The sequence below is a fragment of the Dermacentor albipictus genome, chromosome 7 (assembly GCF_038994185.2).
Source record: "Dermacentor albipictus isolate Rhodes 1998 colony chromosome 7, USDA_Dalb.pri_finalv2, whole genome shotgun sequence".
In the NCBI taxonomy this organism is placed as follows: domain Eukaryota; kingdom Metazoa; phylum Arthropoda; class Arachnida; order Ixodida; family Ixodidae; genus Dermacentor; species Dermacentor albipictus.
Window position 1 is genome coordinate 47,834,519 of NC_091827.1, and position 23,272 is coordinate 47,857,790.

A 23,272-nucleotide genomic window follows, 5' to 3' on the forward strand; every position below is an offset into this window, starting at 1 on the left:
CAGCTGTTAACTCTCCTGATTTTCCAAACGCCAGGAGAGTAAGTTGGGGGAAAAGTCCAAGGTGGATTATGCTGTTCTCCCCCCTCCCTCCCCCTATTTTTTTTTATGGAGTTCGAGTGTGTCCATTTCACGAAAATTCCACGGCAGCATGGGTACGGGAGGGGAGGGGCTAGCTTTTGGACAAATAAAATGCGTGCTGCGCTGTCAAGGCAAAAAAAAAAATTTCAGCTTCCGTCAGCTTCCTTCAGCTCACGCAAGCTACTTATTGAGTGTTGTCGAAGCGAGAACATCCTGGCACGAGACACTTTCCCGGAGCAAAAGCAAAGTCCAGCAGCGCTGTCGAGCTTTTCTGCAGGTTTCGTACTTTTGCTTGAAAGCAGATCCCTCAGTGACACTCCTCTAAATGTCTGTTTTGACTTCAGCACTGAAATTTACAAGCAGGACAAAGAAAAAAAAACAAAAACAAAAACAAAATACAGAAAGAAAGATAATGTTGAACACAAGAGACTTAATTTTCTCTCTCCAAAATTTTGGAAATGGCTGTGGGTGAACGGAGCCCAGGTCACAATCACACACACTTTTCCCTGCCCCGAGATTTTCCTTCTTCCCAAGGAAAACACAAAATAAAACAAACAAACAAAAATTTAGGATGAGAAACATCCTGGCACCCTGACGGAAACGGTCGTAACAACGCAGCAGTCATGAGTGGTACAGGATGTCATAGTGTCCTGGCCTGTACAGAAGGTGGATGCGAGGCTCACGGTCTTCGGGGAAGTCGTGGGTGTTGACCTTGCCGCCGATGCCGCGGTCCATATATTGGATGCGTACACCAACGCCTAGGTTGCGCGTCAATGAGATGACGTGGATGTGGTCACTCTCCTTGTACATGGGCTCCACTTCCTGCGAGGACGGGCCAGGGCAATGAGAAGGGAATGCAGGACCTTCTTGAACCACTCGCTCGACTCATACGTCTCATAGATAGAAGTCAATGAAATGGAGGCCACGAAAATAACGCAGTCATGAACACCTAACTCCACACATTTGACAGTGCCATTTGTTTTTCAACTGCGAGGTTTTCTGCGGGATAACTACTGCATGTAACAATTTTTCACTTGTTTTCGCAGGCTTCTTTCAGGCTTCAAGAAAAGCTTTTATGTAACATGTATTGAGCAACAGGAGAAGGCTGTATAGAGAATTTTTCAGAGTGGCACACAATTTTCCCATTGACACTATTGCTCAAAATATAATATTTGAGAAGTTGATTAATTAATAAAAGCTCGTTATATAATTAGGCAATATACAAAAAGCTGTCCAGCTTGCTCCACGCAACGGCAAACAAGGATAGCTTGGTTCTGCCCGGCTACGAGGCATTTGCATAACTCTGCTTCCTGCTTTGAATTAGCGTCCTCAGTCCCTTGGTCCCCAATAAAACAGTTTCCCTAATCTGCAAGTCCACTTCTCTGCCCTCCATACTTGCCCAACTAATTGCGGCCCTGGTCATTGTTCAAATGAAGACTGAAGTGCTAGACGCCCAGGCTGGATCTTGCTTCTTGCACATGGTTTCATCACCAGAGCCATATCAACATTTTCCATGTCATAATTCAAGCAAACTATGCTTGTACACACTGTTTGCCAAAAAAAATGATATACCGCTATTACTTAGCAAAACTGCCTCGCAGGAAAGCTAACTTCGGAATCAGCATAAAGGGTCCTATAGGCTAGCTTGCCCTTGCGCAGTTTGCAATCCTTCCAACTCGGCGGTGAACACATCATGTTCATCCCCGATCATCAACATGCCATCTGATGAAGCAATGCTACATGTTCATCTGGGTGTTTAGGCCAATAACTTTTTTTTTTATGTAATGTCAAGGAACACAAGGAGATGGTTACTTTCTCGACTTATAAGGACATGTTGCCTTCAGCATTTGACCAGAGTATATAAACAAAAATTTGTCTTTTTCATATTCACAACATACTTTTCCTGTTCGCAATGTACTGATCAGTAATAAGAAGCGACTTGATCACTGAGCTTTCTTCCAAGTCAGAGGAGGTTAAGGAACATGGTAGAAGGCGCATTTTTCCTAACATTCTTCCTGGAACGAGGTGATAAAGAACTTGCCTGCTTGCAGAACTCCTGCACGGTCCTCTGTCCATCAATGAAGCTGGCAAAGAACGATGCCTCCTTCTGCAGCTGGCCGGACGTCAGCAACCTGCACGCACCCACCGCACAACAACCATCACCAGCAACATCACGTAAGACACTACGCATTTCTTGTACGCAGCAGGACGACTGTTGGCAAGTAGGGACACGTCAGGAGACGCTTTAGTTTGACACTAGTGTTGGTATTCTAAGGCTGGTCCTGGCGTCAACAGTATCGCGACGACATCCCACCAGAGCCAGTTTCCCTAACCTTGTGCGCCTGTACAGCTAGGTGTGTTTGGTAAATCTTTGTGCCAAGTCGGTGGCTATACGTGCTGTTTAACACGGTCACATTGCCATTTAACTCTTTGGCCCTCTGTGCAATGTGACATGCTGCACCTCGGTCAAAGATTGCGTAGTACGCATGATTAAAAACAAAACAGCAGAGTGCACCGATTGTGGGAAGGGAGGATGCTTCGGAAAGCTTTGCATTGTCGAACCATGGGCACTATAATGTGTTGTATGCACAAAGTCGAGGGTTTTTCTTTTTTTTACATTCTGAATTCTTACTTTATAACGATCCGTTTCTATTTCACTCCTTTTTTTTGTGTTCATCCTGATCAGAAAAAGCCACACCGCTGTTATTTGAGATCAGCCGCTCGCCGTAAAAAGCAGTGAGAACAGAAACGGAATGTTACAAAATACATCTGCTCTCAAGTTCTCAGCAATAACTAGCATATCAGTACTTCGTCAACAGGTCGGTGGAATGCTTCAAACAACCAAAGTTGTACAACGGTTATCATTTGAACGCAGCGTAAAAAAAAAAACAGTTTTACCTTGTTGCTTGTCCACATAATCCACACATAAATTAAGCCTGCTGGTGAAAGTGATGCATATTGTTTTTATCAAATCAGAAGCTTACAGCAATACACCAGCACACTCACAAAACAACTGATAAGAGTCAAACCGCTAGTTCTGTACACGTGACAACACCAAAGAAGGACTGATGTTACTAGCTGCATTAAAGAAAGCGGTAATCTAGCTAAATATGTGGCAGAAAGCCATCTTTTAAAGCCCTTTTTCAGCAGTGTGCCACGACCTTTTCCCTCGGCTTTGGCTTGCCCCGTCGCGACTCACCGTAACACCTCCTCCCCCCTGCCCCTCCCTCCTCACCAGGCAATGGCAACCATGAATGCAGAAAGTGCGTTCAGTTTCCCCGGTTAAAAAAAAAAAAGGTCCACTTACTTTGCAACCTGAACTATCTGTGGGAACCCAAGCACCAATATCGCCCAGCCTTACTAGAATTTTTACATCGCTCGCGTCCCACACCTTGTTATCACCAGAGTGGGGTTACCATGCGAGCCCCAATTTCTTCCTAAAATCCACACATAAATTAAGCCCAAAAGGGCCCCTCAACCAGGGCCCATAGCAAGATTTGGTTATACAGTTGACTTCCATAGATTGAATGCGTGCCCACTTTCTGTTTCCAAGTAAGAAGCTAATGTCCAAATGACATTAAAGCTCCTAAACAAAGTAGGAATATAATATGTACCTGACTTTTCAGTAAAAAAAGGGGGGGGGGAGGGGGGCAAGGTTACCTTAGGTGTTGCGAACTGGCAGCCAGTTTCCTAAAGTAAGCTTCAAGCCAATAGACTAATGTTATGCGTTGAAGTGCAGAAATGCTGCAAAGGCAGTTTTGGTTTCGTATCTGGATAAAGATGCACATTAGAATCGGGTAATACTGCAATCAAACACTGCGAGTCAGGCTATTGTTTGAAAACCTTCGTAAGGCCAGCCGAAAATCGGCATTCCCAATGGGAGCTGACGTGTGTTCCAATGCAATTACTTCCCCTCAAGCTTCACCGAAACGGACACTGCCCCAAAAGTGGTTGCCAATGGGGTCACCATAAGGGTCAGGCACACAAATGCTTACTTGTCAAGTTCGAATTACCCGGCGAAGGGTAATTTTAGGATCTAAATAACACAAGTTCGGGTCAATAATGGCACCGGCCGGGAAATTCAGTTGGGATCAAAATAACCAGAAAATTTAATCAACCAGAGACAATCTAACGGAAGCCTCCTGTACACTGGAAGCTTTAGGACGCCGCCTAGGGAGCATTTTTCCCCAACAGTCTTTCAATTTGGTTCACTACTAGAGGAGAAGGGGAATTGAAATGTTACATTTCCATGCTGCCAGAAGGCAAGTTTCCCTGCCAGCACAAGTGCTCTGTCCTCGAATGCCGTTTCGCAGGCAACAATCCTTCCTTGCCTCCTCCCATTCAGTAGCCTAGGGAATGCGCCACGCTTATGTGGTGACCCCGGCCTTTCATTCTCTCTCTCTTAGTAGCTGCCCAGCGCTCTCTCGGGGACGATTTTATGCATTCCGCACTGGATAACTTTCCGAAGTCACATGCCATAATCAACGACATCATGGGCAGCGTTTTACATAGGGGAATCTGAGCATCTGACCTTGACTCTGGCTGGTAACAACGCTCCCTTGAGAAGAAGGGCATGCAGGATTCCGATTCAAATTTCGTCTGCTTTTGTGTTGAGCTGTGGTTTTATCATTTGCAACTGCCACCATGTGCTTCACCTATGTGTTGTACCTGTCTGTTTGCAACGCCCAAACCTGGAGGGGGTGGGGCTTTAACAAATAGCCCAACTGTGGCACGCACCTCATGTACACAACAATGTAGTCAGAGTAGCCCTGGTCGTTGAAGATCTTCAGCAAGTCATCCAAGGTAATGTTGTTCTCAATCCTCTTGAGGACATCCATAAACTGAAAAACATGGCAGAAAGAAGAACCAAAACACCCCGTCAAAAGAATAATCTAAGCCTTTCTTCATGCTACTCCTGAACCAGTTGTACGGTCGAACCCACTTACAACACTATTCAAGTGCCACGAAAATTGCAGTTATAACTGATAATTGTTATAAACCAAGTCACATGAAAAAGTCAAAATAAGGAGATGGCAAAGCTGACATGAGAAAACGATGTAGGCAGGGAGGCCAGTGCCCCTCCCCACCACCTTCCTCCGCGCGACTACCGATTGCGTGCCCTCGTTTAACTGCTTCCTGGGCACTCCGATTGTGTGGAACAAGCGCTGCGGCTGTCAGTGTTAAAGAATGGCACTGCTACAACTGCAAAGAGGTGTCACGGGTGGTAAGCAATATGTGAGCACTGTCGAGGCATCGCTTTTCAAAAGGGGCCTTTTAAATATTGCGAGAAGGCTGCCACAGCAGCCTTTCAGCTCGAGAAATTTAGAAGAAACGCTGAGGAGAGATCACTACAAGCATCTCACCAGGTACTTCTCACTGGCTCGCGCGAGAAAAGCCTACGTCCGTCAGCCATGCATGCTTTGCGCGAAGCTCGCAGACGTCCTTCTGCAAGGCACCAAAGCGCTCCACGTAGTGCCGCGGAAGGTTCCTCGCGCAAAACCCCAGAGGGACTGAGTCATGCTGAGCCTCCTGTGAGGACAACGTTGAGGCAGCCTGCCCTACTGTGTCATCACTGCAATCGTCGCCGTCCCTATCTGATACAAGCACGTTTGCAATGATAGTCTCATCGGTTAGAAGCACTTAGTTTCCAAATCTATGGCCGTGCGCTTTCTTTTCACCAGCAACGGCGTGCACTGCCGATGATCAGCGGGTGGATAGGCGATGGGAGAGAGCCGCGCAGCGGCTGTTGGAGCGGCGGCCGACCGTGGAGTGGCTCGAATTTCTCGTTTTCTTTTTTTCTTTTCAAGGATTTAGCATTTCACTACCTATCGGCTCGGACACCCAGCAGCCAGACTTCACCGTTATAACCGATAATATACCGGGTTATTTCACCATGGAAAACATACACAAGTCGACGGTGCAGCAGCTTCTCATTGTTATAACCGGTATCGTTATAAGTGGGTTCAACAGTACAGTGAAACTTCGCTAAACTGTAGTTAGCCGGAGCTCAGAAAAAGTACCTACCAAACGGTAGTACTGTTTAACCGAAAAAGCATGAGATCACCCACTTACCTGTAGAAAACGGAACTCGGAGAGAGTGCGATGAAGGGGGAAAAAACATGCAGTATTTATTCACTTCACGCGGCGACAAAAGTGTTATTTTCGTTTGATGCCGCAGCGGCCTAGTATGACAACAGCGGCCTCAAACTTATTGAAGCTGCGTGCCAGCTTTTCAGCCAGCCCCCCTTCTTCGCGAACACTGGCATGGCAGATCCCTCGTTGGCGTTACGTATTCTGCGTGCCCGGGCGCGGTAGTGCTGCAAAAGTCCCGGGGCGCCTTTTCCATTGCCGGGTGCTTCTCGTCATGACGACTGCATTCAGGAGGCTGACGTAACACGCAGCTTTTTTTTAATTTATTTATTTATTTGTTGTACATACTTTCAAGGCCGGCAGGCACAACAGAAAGGAGTGGTGGAGTACATTATTTGCAGAACGAAAATAAAAAATAATGAGGGAACTATAAGGCACTTTGAACAGCAAGCTTGAAATTGGTGCTGTCACAAATGGTGACTAAGGAGGCGGGAAGGCGGTTCCATGCAGTGGCGGTTCTTGGTAAGAATGAAGAATGGTATAAATTAGTGCGGCAAGTTGGCACTTCAACTTTGTATTGATGATCGATGCGAGATGAGATGTAACTGGGTCTGGCGAAGAGATTTTCTTTCAGGAAAGGATTGAGGTAGTATATTTTATGAAAAAGACAAAGGCGAGAATGCTTGCGACGTAGTGAAAGGTCAGGTAGATCTAATGTTTGTTTCATGGATGTTACGCTAGAATGACGTGAATAATTAGACAGGATAAAGCGCGCTGCACGGTTCTGAATGCTTTCAAGTGAATTAATGAGATTGGAATGAGCAGGGTCCCATATGGCACACGCATATTCTAATTTTGGACGGACGAGCGTTTTGAACATGGTAAGCTTTAGTGAGGTCGGAGCGGATGCAAAGTTTCGTCTTAGATAACCTAATGTTCGGTTAGTATTGTTAATGATATATTCAACATGCATGTTCCACGAAAGATTGCTAGTAATATGCAGGCCAAGATACTTATAAGAGTTAACAACCGACAGGACAGTACCATTAATAGAATAGGGGGGCAGATCAGAAGGGGTAGAGCGGCAGGAGACACGCATATGTTTGCATTTATTTGTGTTAAGCTGCATTTGCCATTTATTACACCAATTTGATACACTAACCAGATCATCTTGAAGCTTACTGGAATCATTAAGGTTAGTTATTTTGTGGTAGATGACGCAGTCGTCCGCGAACAGCCTAATGATTGAGTTAGAGATACAGTCAGGAAGGTCATTAATATAGATGAGAAAAAGCAGGGGCCCCAGTACGGATCCTTGCGGTACACCGGAGGTAACTGAACAAGGTCTAGAGGTATAATCATTAGCGGTTACATACTGGGTCCTGTTAGAGAGAAAATCCTTAATCCATGCAAATACGTTTGGGTCAATATTAAGAAGAGAAAGTTTGAAAATAAGTAAATCATGAGGAACAGAATCAAAAGCTCGTGAGAAGTCCAGAAATACACAGTCAGTATCAAGTTGCTGATCTACATTAATAAACAAGTCATTGGTAAAGGACAAGAGTTGGGTTTCGCAGGAAAAGAATTTTCTAAATCCATGTTGTGCGTTGTTAAAGAAAGAATTCATCTCGAGGAAATTAATGAGGTGTGAATAAATTATGTGCTCTAATATTTTACTTGGAATGCATGTCAATGAAATTGGTCGATAATTATTGGAGGAATGAGTGTCACCTGATTTATGGACCAAAACCACCTTTCCCACCTTCCAGTCTTTGGGCAGGGTAGAAAGCTGTAGGGACTGGTCAAAAATCTTCGATAAAATAACACTTGAAAAAACTTCAGTACACTTTAGCATTTTTGAATTAATGAGGTCGGGACCACAGGATGAAGAAATTTTTTGATTTCTGATAAGTTTGCCGATGCCAATCCAGTCAAGCGAGATAGGATCCATAGGCGGAAAACTTGGGGACGATAAGAATGGAAATTTTGGATGTACTGATCGCTGAAAAAATGACGAGAAGGTATTATTCAGAATTTCGCAGCACTCGTGAGTTGGAACTGGCACGTCTGATTGGATTAATTGAAGAACATTCTTTTTAGTACCTGCAACAATAGACCGAAACTTCCGTGGGTTGGAAACCAGAAACGAGGGCAGAGTATTATTTAGGAATGTGTTTTTGGCACTGGCTGTTGCCAAACAATATTCACTGGCAATGCAGTGATATCGAGACCAATGATCAGGATGATTTGTAGCTTTAGCGCGGCGAAACACCCATTTTTTTTTTGTTGCGCAGGCGCTTTAGTGCATTATTAAACCATGGTGATCGGGGGTTAGAAGGCACTCTTCTTTTAGGTACGTAGCGGTCAATTATCGATAGAAGTTTGTTTTTATAGAGAGACCAGTTTTCATCAACTGTTCGTTGCGAAAAGTTCATTAAGGGGGGACGCGGCACTTGAAAGACGAAAATCGGCCCGAAAATCGCATTTTCAATCTCTTCATTTTCGCGTTCCCGAGACCTTTCTGCACCGACCTGCAACTTTTGGTTTCAATATTACGCTTATTTTATGAGTTATAAGAGATCAAAACTGCGAATCCGCGCACGCGGACCTTTAAATTGAAGTCTAAACTCGCCTATTTCAAGCATCCGTAGCCCGCGAACTACGCGCTCCACCGCCGCCATTTTGCTCTTGTTTGAAAGCTCCTGTTTCTAGCGTTTCATTTTTTTTCTGTAAGCAACCCTGCTCATCACGCGAGAGCGAAAAAACCAACGACAAAATAATGCGCAGCGTGTGCGTCTATTGGTTGGTTGGCGCACGTGACCAAAATGGCAGTCTGTGATTGGCTAGGGAAGCTTGTGTTGCCAACGCTGCCTCTAGTTTTACACACATGCCGCCATTTTGAAAAGTTTTTTCGCTTGCGAACGTGTGTTGTGCCTAACGTGATCGTGCGGTTGACTATGCCAGGCGGTGCGAAGAAGTTCCGATCTCTGCATGCTTTCGGCCGTACACGAAAGAAAGGCAGGGGCAGAAAGCGTGTTGGAGCTGATACTGCGCCGCAGGAGCATGTGAGGAACAATCGGGCCCTGACATCGCCTGATAACGCCGTCGTGACCGAGGACGCTTCCCCCCAAAACGTGCACTGTGTGGACTCCGGCCGTGTAAGCGTGAACGTCGATGTTATCGGTGACAGCGGTGTTCGTGGGATTGCTTCCCCTGACAGCGTGGACTCTGGAAGCGTTATGATAACCAGCGATGCTATCGGCAACTGCGCGGTGCGCGAGGACGCTTGCCGTGACAACGAGCGCGATGTCGACTCCAGCCGCGTGAGAGTAGACTCCGATGTTATCGGTGTCGGAGAAGTGCGCGAAGTGCGTGCTCGTGAAAAGGCCGCACTTGAGGAGCTTTCGTCGGTACCGGCAACAGCACGGAAGGTTGAGCCTTTCGCAGAGGCGAGCGGTGCAGCGACGGCGTCAGCGTCAGATCAGCCTACCGCTCCTTACATTATAGTGAACTTGAACTCCCTCAACTTGCTCCTTCAAGTTCTACGATGTGAAACGTGCAACGAACCAGCGCAAGTAGTGAGGGGTGATCGCGACTACGGCCTCGCAGTGAAGCTGACTGTTGTGTGCAATAATTGTGGAGACGTCGCGGCCGGATGGAGCTCGCCCCGAGTTGATGGCAAGAAGACGTGCAACCCATTCGACATCAACCTCTTGGCTACGCGGGCGATGATGTCTACTGGAAATGGCCAGACAGCCATGAATGATGTATTTGCGGCAATGGGATTGTCGCACCGTGGGATTCATCACCGGACTTATCAGCACCACTTGAAGAAAACGTTGAAACCTGCTGCCACGCAAGCGGCCGAGGTCGCTATGAGCCAGTGTGCACAGAAAGTGGCCACACTGTATGAGGACCTATGTTTTGGTCATAGAGGTAACATAGCAGTGTGCTATGACGGCACTTGGATGACTCGCGGTCACTCCTCTCACATAGGCGTCGGTGCTGTCGTAGAGCTCTTCACGGGGTACGTACTAGACTATGTTGTGCTATCAAACTTTTGTTTAGGGTGCGAACTTGGACCGAAGCCTGATTCTGACGGCTATGCAAAATGGAAAGATGCACACCAGTGCCAAAAAAATACTGACAGCAAAGCTGGTCATATGGAAGTTGAAGCTGGCCTCACACTGTTTCGAAGATCTTTAGAACGCCATGGATTGAGATACACGACCATCTTGTGTGATGGTGACAGCCGCACATTCACTGCAATCCAAGAAGAAAAAGTTTATGGATTTGTTGATGTCCAAAAGGAGGACTGTGTCAATCACGTCCAAAAGCGCATGGGGACGGCACTGCGTAATTTAGTGCAGAAACAGAAAGGTGAGGGGAAGAAATGCCTTGGCGGGAGAGGCCGGCTGACAAATGAGCTCATCACCAGGCTCAGCATGTATTATGGCTGGGCTCTAAAATCTAATGACGGTGATGTGGACGCCATGCAGAAGGCTGTGATGGCGACGTACAGGCATGTCACGTCGACTGACGAACGTTCGGATCACAGCCTGTGTCCAAACGGCGAAAATTCATGGTGTCGTCACAATGCTGCAAAAGCAAAAGGAGAGCCTGAACCCAGGCACCACTATAACTTGCCAGAACATGTGGCAGAAGCAATGCTGCCTGTATATACGCGGCTATCCGAAAAATCTCTGCTCCAGAGATGCCAGCGAGGCAAGACTCAGAATTCAAATGAGAGCCTTCACTCAGTGATTTGGAGTTTAGTCTCAAAAGAACAGCATGCTTCTCTCTTTGCCGTGCAAGCTGCTGTAGCGGAAGCTGTCCTACGCTTCAACACTGGGAACCTGCTTGCATCCACTGCAATCCTACAGCAGCTGCATATGAATATTCCTGGCACTGCATCTCAGCGAGCTAAGGAGAAAGACTGCCATCGAAGTGCCAACTCGAGCAAGAAGCGAGAAGCCTCTTTGAGTGCAAGGAAGCTGGCTAAGAAGCGGCATAAAGATGGGATGCATCCAGATTATGCCCCTGGTGCATTTCCATGAGATTTTATTGGCATGTTGTCAATAAAAATGTTGCAGAATGTTTTTCCTTGATTTCTCAAAACAACAATTCTGACAGACTTCCGATTTTGGAGGTGAAATAGCTTCTGTCCTATTTCAGCTATCGGAATAATTTTTTTTTTGCCAGAAAGAGAAATGTATGCAGTATGCAATATGCCCCTTTTCAAAGCAGTACTCTTCTCAAAAAGTTTTTGAAATGGGTCACATGTTTGACATGTCAAGATGGCATTTTTTTCTCACAACTTTGATGAGCTCTAACTCTTGCTCAGATTAGCCTAGAACATTGATTAATACCTTATGACACTCCCTGAACATTCTAGATAGTCTTCATACTCAAATTACTGTGTTAGGGCTTTCTGTTTAGATGCTAATTTTCCTCCAAACAAAGGACCCAGCTTATACAATGCTTTTGGAGTATATCGGAAACTACTTATCCTATGGCAAAATTAATTACATTTTTAGAATCTGCACATTAAAATACACAAAGTGTGAAAATTTCATTCAGATCTGTCCACAAATAAAAAAGTAGTCTTTCAAGTGTAGCCTCCCCCCTTAAGTAGTTAATAATGAAAGACTCAAATTCGGCTGTTATTGACGAGGCATCAGCTCTGTTGTAATCTAGTATAATCTTCGAGCTTTTTTTAGTAGTAACATGCGCGTTAAGAGTGAAATGGATCATTACATGGTCGCTTATACCTTGCAGGAACGTTAGAGGTGAAACTAAGTTGGGGGCAGTGGTAAGAATGAGATCCAGGATATTGGCAGAAGTCAGTGTAGTGCGCGTGGGGTAGTGCACAAGTTCAATAAGGTTAAAATCGCGGCACAGGTCCAAAAATTCTAAAAATTGAGGACAACTCTGTTTCACAACTACGTCATCCTTCGACCACACAACATTGGGAAAATTAAAGTCCCCTAGTACAAACAAGGGTGATGTGGGGTATCTAACAATGAGGTTATTAATCACATCATGAAGTTCATGGCAAAACGAAATAGGGGCAGTGGGTGGTCTATAACAGGCACAGAAAATAAACTCGCGATTGGAAATGACAACCCGTACACACACAAGTTCTAATGACGATGTAATCGGAATGATGTGAGAAACAAGAGTATCTTTGACACCGATAAGAACTCCCCCTCCTGATCGAATGTCACGGTCATATCGGTATAAACTGTAAGTGTTTTCGCAATCCAGTATTTCACTGCTGCTTATTTTTGCTGACAGCCACGTTTCCGTAATGATAACAATGTCAGCAGAACAGGAATCAATGGTTGATGATAAAGCTATGCGTTTGTTGAGTACACTTCGTGCATTAGTGAATAGTATTGATAGGCTTTTGACGTTTTGGTGTACGGCAGATAGCTATGAAGAATCATTCCCCTGGGCGGCAGCGGACTCAGGTACGGCGGCTGGCACGTGTGAAGGGGGATACATTTCACAGATGCTATCGGTGGCTGCGCAGTAAACGTATGTTTTTTTGTTAATGATTAGTTTATTATAGCGAAGTGTAAAATTCTGTTTGCTGGCATTTCCGAAGTCTATAAGTCTCTTACGCAATCGCCTGGTATTTTTGCAGAAATCCTCACCTACAGATACACCAGAGAAATATGGGGTTTTACATGCCAAAACCACTTTCTGATTATGAGGCACGCCGTTGTGGAGGACTCCAGAAATTTCAACCACCTGGGGTACTTTAATGTGCACCTAAATCTAAGTACAAGGGTGTTTTCGCATTTCGCCCTCATCGAAATACAGCCACCGCGGCCGGAATTCGATCCCGCGACCGCGCGCTCAGCAGCCCAATGCACAGCTTCTGCCACTGTCGGGTCTGAATCGCCCGTGCTGTCGCTGGTCAAAACTTCGGCAACAACAGAGGCAACAATGGCGAAACGTCTAAAGCTTGTAGCCAACATCTCTTCGCGGTCGCAGCAGTGCTGTCGAGCAACTTCTTTGCATTCCAAATGCCACACACCGTAGTCAACAGCAGATCCCTGTCCCATGCCACTGCTGACGTCTTCTTGTCATGTTCGATAGCACGGACGATGTCTAATTTCTTTTCTATGCTGAGCATCCGGCATCTTTTTCATCCGAGCTTCAGCATGGCGCAAGTCCTTGCTTGCAAGACGCCAAAACGCTTTTTGGCATGGCGCTGAAATGATGTTGATGTTGGTGTGGCTTCACGCGCAAACACACAGGGCACTTGGATGCCGTTGTTCCGATCTCTGAGGCTTGTTCTGCCGGGCTGCCTAATGGAGCGAAGAAGCGCCGTGTTTGTGCGACGAAAAGTGGAAACGCTATGTTTTAACCGATGCGTACGCAATAAGCTGGTACGGTTTATGCAAATACAAAACACATTATGTTCAATGACTGCAGAATCAGGAATTTGACTTGAATACTTTTAAAATGAAACTACTGTTTAATTGGGTACAGTTTAACGAGGTTTTACTGCATCAGCGTGGCCTGTTGAAGCTATACAGCTATATACAGTCGCCGACTGATTTTTCGGACTCCAAAAATTCGGACACGCTTGATCATTCAGTCTGCTTCGCGGCACTGCCATTCTCCCCATAGACCATAATGTATAACTGCCGAAAGTTCGGGCACCTTGCAACCTCTCGTCCGATTTTTTGGACAATCCTTGAGCCAACTCGATTGAGAGCACCATGCACCGACTCTGCCCGGTGCATGATTCGACTTGCTGAACGCCATTTTTGTTTTGAATGGTGCCTTCTTGCTGTCCCACGAAGTGGCGCTACTGCAAATCCCTGCTCATCATCATCGTTTCTGCCTGCTTCGTAGCTACAGCAGTTCCGGTCTCAGCTTAGCAAGCCATGTCAAGACAACCCAGCAGCTGATTTGTTTCTTTCTTCGTGCACAACGCTGCGATTAGGCCACATTTTTCGTTTGTGCGACTGGTGCCGGCGTGTTGATGTTTGCATTGTGTGCTGTGTCGAGGTTGCGGTGATGCAACACGGCACACGGAACCATCGCGTCATCTAATCCACCACTGAAAGCCACCACTGAAACCAAGAAGACAACCAGAGCGCGCACAACGGGTCACCGCTCACCGTGTCATGGAAGTCCTCGATTGTGAACCGCTGGAAGCCAAGGGAGACGAGCACCTCTTTACTGTTTTCGGCCAGCTGCTTGAACCTGCGCAGTGCAAGCATGGAAAGACATTTGATGCCCGCAGCCAGCTAATTTAGGGCCGGATGCAATTCCACCATGCACATTGTGCCCAGGAACTGGGGAAAAGCAAGTGCCCAAGCACCACACTGACCCTCCAGAAGCCATGTACTGAGTACTTACATCACTGTGAGGTCTATGCTACAAGCTTTCTCCCACTGCCCACTCCAAATGCTACATCCGACTGTCCAGGACGTTCAGTACGATGATGTTCTCGACTTGCACAATGTTTCTTTTTTTTTGGTCGATCATAATCGGTGGGTGAGTTAGGTACAGTATGGAATGAAATAACAGGAATAGCTACAACATGCCAGCCCACGTTTCTAGTAACAAGTTTTGGTTTCGGTACCCAAGGAGGCCAACGTGTCTTTAGAAGGTGTGTGCGAATATCAAATGTTCGATTTCAATGGAAGTATTCAATCAAATGAAGAAAAAAAAAAGCCAAATATCAAATCAAACAAAAAAAATTTCATAAAATTTAAAGCTTACAAATTTTGGGCAACAAAGTATGGTGCTGCACGTGCTCTGGAGTCTCCTAGCATTCCATAACAAGAATGTGGCAAGCTATCAATAACATAGGTACATAGAAATTAAGATATACAGTACAGTCTACTCATGCTAAAGATAAGACCAAATTAGCATGTCAGTACATTTTACAACTCAGTTCTAGCATACGAAGGTCTGGAAAATATTTTTTCCATTGACAGAACTTGTGTTCACGAGAGAGCGCTTTGATTTTTCCGTAACTGATTAATTAGTGACGTTCTGCTGTACCGAATACCAATGAGCTCCTCAACATAATAGCGGACCTCTGTTGTGCAGCAATATGCAATATTTTATTGATTACATAGAAAGTTCTGCTTAGCTGGTTTTCTCCAAAATGCAGAACAGCGATCACAACTTTACGGTAGATGGGTTGTTGTAGGGCCAATATGCATGACGGACGAAAGGGCCACATATCGCGTGACTCAATCGCTGCTTTGTGCATAGCTGGCGCCAACGAGCAGGCACCGCCCGCGCCATTTGTTTGGCACAATCTGCCACCCGTAAAAGAAGCTGAAACCTGGAGGGTAATCAAAAGTTCGCAACTTATGGCGCAGGCAAACTAGAACTTGGATTACAATGAGCCCTAGTGCAGCAGAAGCCAAAGGTAAAGCTGTATTCAAACGAGACAGCTAATCGCCATTCCCAATTGCGGACTGCATATCACGTGATCACATGCCACCTGTGCCTACAGCACTCCCTCAGTCCGTGCGAAGCACTTTACAATACGGCGAAGAGCCAAAACACCGTTGGGATTTTCACCTCAGGTACGTTTGCTCCGTCCCCATTTCCCATGCATAGGCTACTCCGTCCGCCCTGTCACCCTCTGTAGTGTGAATGTTAGCCGCTATGTGATCCAATTCATGTCACGTGAGAGACTGATCCGTCTGCGATCACATCCACCGTTGGAATCCTGTTTTATCAGCATCGTGGATGAAGGAAGGGAGGGGAGGGGAAACAGAGCCACTGGCCAAAGATACCACATGGACAGTCTGCATCCGTGAATGGAGATTGTTTTTGCATAGATTTGAGCACTGTTGTATGCAGTTATTTCCGCGAGTTATACGAACAGACTTTCTTTTCTTATTTTTTCTTTTCAGGCTGTTGTAATTTGGGGTGCGGGTTATAAGTGGTGGCGGGTTGTACACGGGCAAAATACAATAGTAAGCGAACGTTTTCAGTCATTTATGTGGCTGATAAACCTGCCGTTGTGTAATACTAACCCTATCAATGCTTAGCTTGTTAGGTAAAACTGCGTGTTTTTTATATACATATAGGTGTAGAAACATGCAGATTAATACGGTTGTCACATGGCGCACTTTTGATCACAATATCAGGCTATCGAGATGAACTTGTTGATGGTTATTGGCTTCTCTGCGCTAATTGCGGAACGGAACCAACTGCTGTCGAAAAATTCGATCCCAATCTAGCTCAATGAAAGTGCACGTATGAAAAGTTACAGCGACAAGAACGCCATCAACGCACATGCATGGGTGGAGGCAGGCAGGAAACACTGTTATGTTGCGAGCCGAATAGGCACCTTGGTGCCAACCTAATTGCTTCCACTGGGTTTCCCTTTGTGTGGAAGCATTCGCTCGCGTTGTGACAGCGAGTTGGTGGCCCTCGGGTCAGATCTGTTAAATGTTTGCCTGGGCACGCATTATATCGATAAAACTACGAACATTACTTCATGTAGTTGTCTCTCTGCTAACACCATCAATGCTCTTTCTTTCTGGTGAAACTGACTTTTCTGTTTGCCCCTGGACTAATATCCATGTCTTTTCACACTTTTGATTTTAATTTGTGGGCGGCTACTGCGGGCACTAAGCATGGTCAGTCATGACGTCCAAGACTTACGGTACCACGAGTCATGTCCATGTATGGCTCTTGGTGCAATCTGCACAGCAAGCACTGCGCTCACAACTGCGCTACTACGTCCTGAGCTTCTTGCAGTTTGTTTATAAATGCTTAATAACAAGATGCTATCCACCAAGGCATTCTCTGGGAAATTGTGAAGCTGTTCTTACAGCTAGAACCTCACAATGTCGAATTAAAGATAATCGTGACTTGACAAAGTTTTTCGATTCACGTACCAATTCATTATATTGAGGTTTGGCTATACTTCTATTATCACATTTTTTTTTTTTTTTTGGCTCTGTAGCATTGCCTGCTAAATATGAAATGGAGTTTAGTGTATCCTTGCACAGGCCGTTCCCAAACCAAAGCATGGACATATTCAAGTACCTTGTGTACTCCTGCTGGTCATTCAGCAGGCTTTCCAGGTAGGCGAAGCTGAAGGCGCGAAAGAAGCAGTTGCCGTCTGGTCGCGTCTTGCGGATAGACTGGTACTTGCTGCGGAGGTCCTGCACATCCAGCCAAGAGCCGGACACTTTAGAGGAGTACTGACACAAAAAATCTCGCGTCCCGCTTTTTTTTTTCCTTCCTTTTTGTAACTGTCAACTTCACCATTACAGTGCACGACCTCAATTCAATTCCTCCAGAACGACACAAATATTTACTGCCCTTTTACGACACACGTTCAAAACATCCACCAAGTGTAGCGCTGTTGTTCATGTCAACTAACGCAGAGGTGGTGGTCACATGGCATCACAAACAAGAGTGCGCCAGTCTGCCCAAAGTGTGTCGCTCGAAGGCAATACAATGACTGTCACTGAGAGCTGCCAAATTTGCCTTTCCATGCTTCACTTGAAAATGCAAGAAACCCGCTTTCCCCTTTTGTCCCGTCAAATGCTACACGGTCTCAGCAGCAATGCCGGTGTCGACAGGTAACAAGCGGCGCAAAACAAGAAGAACCCAGAGTAACAGGATAGAGCATGAGGTCACAGAAGGATATCACATTAGGCAGGGGCAAAAGTGCATCGGCGTGCCTTCATTACCCCTCTCGAGAAAAAATTGCTGTTTTTAGGTGACTGTTTTATTCATGTCCACCACATCATTCATACATCTTCACTGAGTGTCTACCAAGTGGACATTTCCTAATTCCCAGAGTTTTCCAGGTTCTCCCCGAGTGCCTTCGCAAAACTCCCTGAGTGACACAGCACATTGTTTTATGTCAAGATGGGCTGACACCATGTCACCGGATGCTGTCACTCTCTAGCAAGCATGTTAAAAAATATTTTTAAGAAGAAATGACTTAATCCAGTTGAAACATTAAAGAGTAGTGTTTATTTTATTCAAAAATAAAATAGACGAGAGGGGGTTAGTAAGATGCACAGTGAATAAAATATCTTCAAAAGAAAATGGTAAAGCTCAACGCAAAGTGAATCAAACATTTTCAGATACGAATAAAAAGATGCATACAGAAACAAATATTTCCGAGTATGAGCTGTTTCTATCAGCTGATAGCAAGCTCATTGGCATGAGGCCCGAAATTTGTCACAAGTAGGATTCTCTCTAATAAGCAGCTGGAAAGTCAACCTAAACCGTTCCGACATAACTGACTCTATGGGGTGCTGCAAAGCCGCCCGAATTATCGGGGGTCCCGAAAGTCTGTGGTTGACTGTACACTCTCAACTCCTCCAGCTGACAACATGGTGTCAAAGACAATTCGTTACGATCCCTCTCTGTTACTCAAGCCAGCATTGCTGCAACTTTCGTTCCCTTTAAAAAAATTACAGCTCATTTTCCCTGATACAAGCACAAATTCACCGAGTTGACGCCGAATATTTCCAGAGTATTGAAAATCCCTGAGAATTCCCAGTTTTCCCAGTTGGTAGACAACCTGTTCACACTGCCATGTGGCAATAATCAGACATGCTCCTTCTTTAACTGTTCTTTCTTTCCTCGTACTATCATCGTTTCATAGTGTGGTTAGTTGGTTGCACTTAAAGGTGAACCTTTTCCGTTAATAAACTTCAGTTGGTAGTTGCATCTCTTCTGTTACTCTGTGTTCCTGTTCTTGTCAGTCTGCACCATTTGTTCCCTTTCAAAATGAACGGCAAATTAACTGTAAACAAGATAATCCTTGTGATTGTGCATACCAGTAAATTCATTAGAAAAAGTTATCAAACACACCATCAAAAGCAAGAGTTTTTGAAACCAAAAGTAAATATGGTGCCACTGTCACTCGCCAGAATCAATGAAGAACATGAAACATTGAGACCGGTACAGTTTATCGGCATTATGTCTGAAAATTGCGCTCTTGGTGCCAGGGTGCCAGAACGAAATGTTTTTCGTTCTGGTTTTAGTTTCGTTCCACTGAAAAAAAACATTCAATTACAATTCTGCTCCGGAACAGGGGGGGGAAAAAACTAACTGTAACGCTTTTGGCTTACATGCAAAGCTTTTCGAAGGTAACAATAAAAACACAGTACTTATTTTTCTCAATAAGTGAATTATGAAATCATGCTCAGTGCCTTCAGTCAAGGCACTGACCATTACCTCACAAGGAGCATGTCACCGAGTGTACTCTGTGAAATGCAAGACCGCTGTTCCGATGAAACGAGCTTAAACGAACAAATGAACGGTAAGCTCTTCAGAGTGCAAGCCCAGGGTTTTGCTATGACACTGATCTGCTAGTACACTGGGCAGAAGGCTTAGTTAGATTAGTGGAGCGCTCAACCAGCTATTGTTCGTACTATTTCTGCCGGAGATGCGTGCCAATTCTGACGTTGCCCGACGGCGATTGTTTTGGGTTGCAGACTTTTCCCTTGAATCGAAAACCTATCAAAAATATTTCGGTTTCACTCTGAAACAAAATCATAATATTTCGGTTACCTCCTTGTTCAAGTCGAAAATAGCTTCTTCTCGTTTTCCATTTTTGTTTCCGTTCCAACGCACTGCTTGGCCCGCTGTATATCTTGGGAGGTCTGGGATTTGCCTTACGTCTGCTAAACACTAGGTGCATGTGTTGTTTGCTCACATGATCTTTCAAAGGCAGTTAATAAGGAAATTAGATAATTACCAGCCCTGCAGCTTCTTCAAGATTGCTTCAACATCGCTTAATAATACTGTTACGTGAAGGACAAGTCAGTAAGACAAGCAACTATTTACAGGTTGTATTTACAACAACGGTTGCAGCGCTGACCGGTTAGATTCACCGCGCGAGCCCAGTTCGTTCTTCCTCCGCTTTTCTGGAGTCATGGTGCCCACGCGCCTCGTTCAAACAAATACCACACGCGTGTAGCATAATCCCCCGGCAGCAGAAGCGACTTCCCGGACATCATGATTGAAAATTGCCGACATCTGTGGCGCAGCTTATAGGAAGCGCTCGGGTGATGGCGTAGCGCGTGACCTAATCCGTGGCCACAGCGATCCACCTGTTCCCAGAGGTAGAAAGAGGAAAAGGGCCAAGTAAGTCCAAACCAACCCGAAAGAATGGTTCCGCAGCTATGTCGAGTGGTCGAAGGTAACCAGCAGGGAGCGTCGTTGGTGTCTTGCCTCGCTGGCATTTCTCACACGCAGCTACGTATCTTCGGACTGAGCGAGCAAGCCCTGGCCATAAGAAGCGTCGGCGGATCCGGTCGTAGGTACGTGACACACCCAGGTGACCGGCAACGGGGAGGTCAGGAAGTTCATGGAGAACAGGCGGGCGAAGGTGTTTAGGGATCACAAGGAGTAATGCAGGACCGTCGGGGTGAACATTGTGGCGGTAGAGTACGCCATCTTGAAGTGTGAATAACTGAAGGAAACTGTCGGCAAGCGACGATTACAGGCGGTCAATGATGATACGCAAGGACGGGTCACGGCGCTGCTCATCGGCGACATGGAGCAGTGGAAAAACAGAGAGAACACAGGCGTGGGTGTCAATATCAGATGTAGATGTTGCGTCTTCAACTGGGTAGCAAGAGAGGCAATCTGCATCCTGGTGTTGGCGTCCTGACTTGCAAGGCATTGTGTAGGGATATTCTTGTAGCTGGAGGGCCCAATGACCGAGCCGGCCAGTGGGATCGTTGAGCGACAAAAGCCAACAGAGCGCATGATGGTCTGTGATTACTGAGAAGGGCTTGCCATATAAATATGGGCAGAACTTTGAAACGGCCCAGACGAGAGCAAGACATTCGCGCTCAGTAATCGAATAGTTGCGCTCTGCAGTTGTCAGGAGCCGGCTAGCATAGGCTATAACGCGGTCGTGTCCGTGTTGGCGTTGCGATATGACTGCTCCGATCCCATAACCTCTGGCATCGGTTCGGACCTCTGTAGGTGCAGACAGGTCAGAGTGGGCCAAGACCAGTGGACTGGTGAGAATCGTTATAAGACGTGAAAATGCGGCAGCCTGGGGGGAACCCCCATAAAAGGCACGTCTTGCTTCAGAAGTTCAGTGAGTGGTCGAACGACTGCTGCGAAATCTTTCACGAACCGTGGGAAATAAGAATAGAGCCCCACAAAACTCCGGACGTCGTTGACAGACTGAGGTACAGGAAAAGCTGTTACTGCTCGAACCTTCTCTGGGTCGGGTTGTACTCCTGAAGCATCGACGAGATGGCCTAGCACTGTAATCTGTCGGCGCCCGAAGTGGCACTTCGATGAGTTTAATTGGAGCCCAGCCTTGCGGAAGAAATCTAGGATAGCTGCAACGCACTCAAGGTGCATCTCAAATGTAGGAGAAAACACAAGGATGTTGTCGGAGGTAACAAAGGCAAGTTGAAAATTTTAAACCTTAAAGCAGAGAGTCCATCCTCCGTTCGAACGTGGCAGGGGCATTGCATAAACCGAACGACATGGCCTTGAATTGGCAGAGGTTATCTGGAGTGACGAAAGCGGTCTTTTCTTGGCCTTGCTCATCGACGAAAATCTGCCAATCATCAGATGAAAGGTCGATGGATGAAATGTATTTGGCACAGTGAAGACAGTCAAGAGCGTCATGGATTCGTGGTAAACGGTAAACATCCTTTATAGTAATACGGTTTAGCTGGCGGTAAACAACGCAGAAACGCCACGTGCCATCTTTCTTTTTGATGAGCACGACCAGCGGCGCCCAAGGACTCGACAAGGGCTCAACAATGCCTCTGACAAGCACTTGTTTACTTCCTGCTGAATAACTTGTCGCTCTGCCGTAGACATGCGATACGGTCGGCAGTGAATGGGAACAGCATTGCCAGTGTTTAGCCGATGCTTAACAAGGGACGTCTGACCAAGTGGTCGACTGTCAGTGTGAAATATGTCAGGTAGGAAAGCAAAAGGCGATATAGGTCGGCTGCTTGGTCAGGTGCAAGGTATGGAGCGACCATGTAACGTAATGGGACGTCGAGGTTTAAGGCATCCTGCGGGTAATCAGGAGGATCTGGAGACGCGTCGGCTACAAAAGCAGTGACGTGGTCGTCTGTCAGTGACCGGAGCGTGGCCACTGCTACACCTTCAGGTAACGCTTCGTCAAGCCAAAATTGGTAAGGGGCAGACACATCCTATTAGCGGCAAGGGTTACGACAGAGTGGGGCACAGAGATGTCTCGCGCTAGGAGGCCATCACGAATAGGTGCGACGACATAGTTCTTATCAGGCACGGTTGCCGTTGAGGCCAATTCAATGAAGGTTAGGGCTTTTGGAGGAAAGCAAACAAACGCTGCAGTGCAGAGGGTGCTCGGTTGTTCGGGGCAAACGTCTGAAAGAAGAGGAAGCTCGAGGCGCAGCGTACCGCTGGAACAGTCGATGAGGGCAGAATGCGTCGTTAGAAAGTCGAGCCCAAAGATTAGGTCATGAGGGCAACTAGTCAGCACGGTGAACAGGACCGTAAGTTGGCGGCCAGCAATTCCCATGCGAGCATTGCATACCCCTGACGGCAACAGTGGCACCATTGGCGATGCGTACGGCTCGAGTGATGGCAGGCATAAGAACTTTTTTGAGGCGATGACATAGGTTAGCGCGCTCATTATGGACGCTTGTGCTCCAGTATCAACTATTACCATCAACGAACACCATCGACGTCTACTTCAATTAGGTTCGTGTTGGTGAGGAGCGTCAACGGAGGATTTGAACAGGACGAACGTGATGCAGCACTACAACCAAGAGCTGCATGGCCTAGTTTTCCGTCCGTCGGTTCAGCTAGCAAAAGTGGCAAGGTTGGGGTGATGGGGAGCGATGGCGCTGAGGCGACGGCGATCGGCTGTCAGGGGCATAGGAAGTAGGGTACAGACAGCGAAGTGAATAACGGCGAGCGTCGGCGTATGGGCGAGGAGTAGGGAATGAGCTCCAGTACGGCGGCATCAAGGTGGTGCGCCACTGGTGGGCTACATGACCAATGCGGTGGCAGCGGAAGCACATCAGTATGTCATCTGTGGTTCGCCATTCAGCAGGATTGCGTGGTCTGGGGGCGAAATACTGGTCATTACAGCTTGTGGACATGG

The 23,272-nt window shown here is 46.4% G+C and overlaps 1 protein-coding gene across 1 annotated transcript in view; it reads right to left on the minus strand.

The window, feature by feature from the left end:
* Positions 1–493: 493 nt before the first annotated feature.
* Positions 494–23,272, minus strand: part of LOC139047971 (ubiquitin thioesterase OTUB1) — a 29,776-nt gene continuing 6,997 nt past the window's right edge. The window contains exons 4-8 of the mRNA XM_070522207.1: positions 17,215–17,333; positions 14,310–14,394; positions 4,816–4,919; positions 2,120–2,210; positions 494–900 (exon numbers count right to left, since the gene is read on the minus strand). Of these exons, the coding sequence (XP_070378308.1) occupies positions 700–900; positions 2,120–2,210; positions 4,816–4,919; positions 14,310–14,394; positions 17,215–17,333 (600 nt within the window). The 3' untranslated portion in view covers positions 494–699. The remainder of the gene's footprint in view (positions 901–2,119; positions 2,211–4,815; positions 4,920–14,309; positions 14,395–17,214; positions 17,334–23,272) is intronic.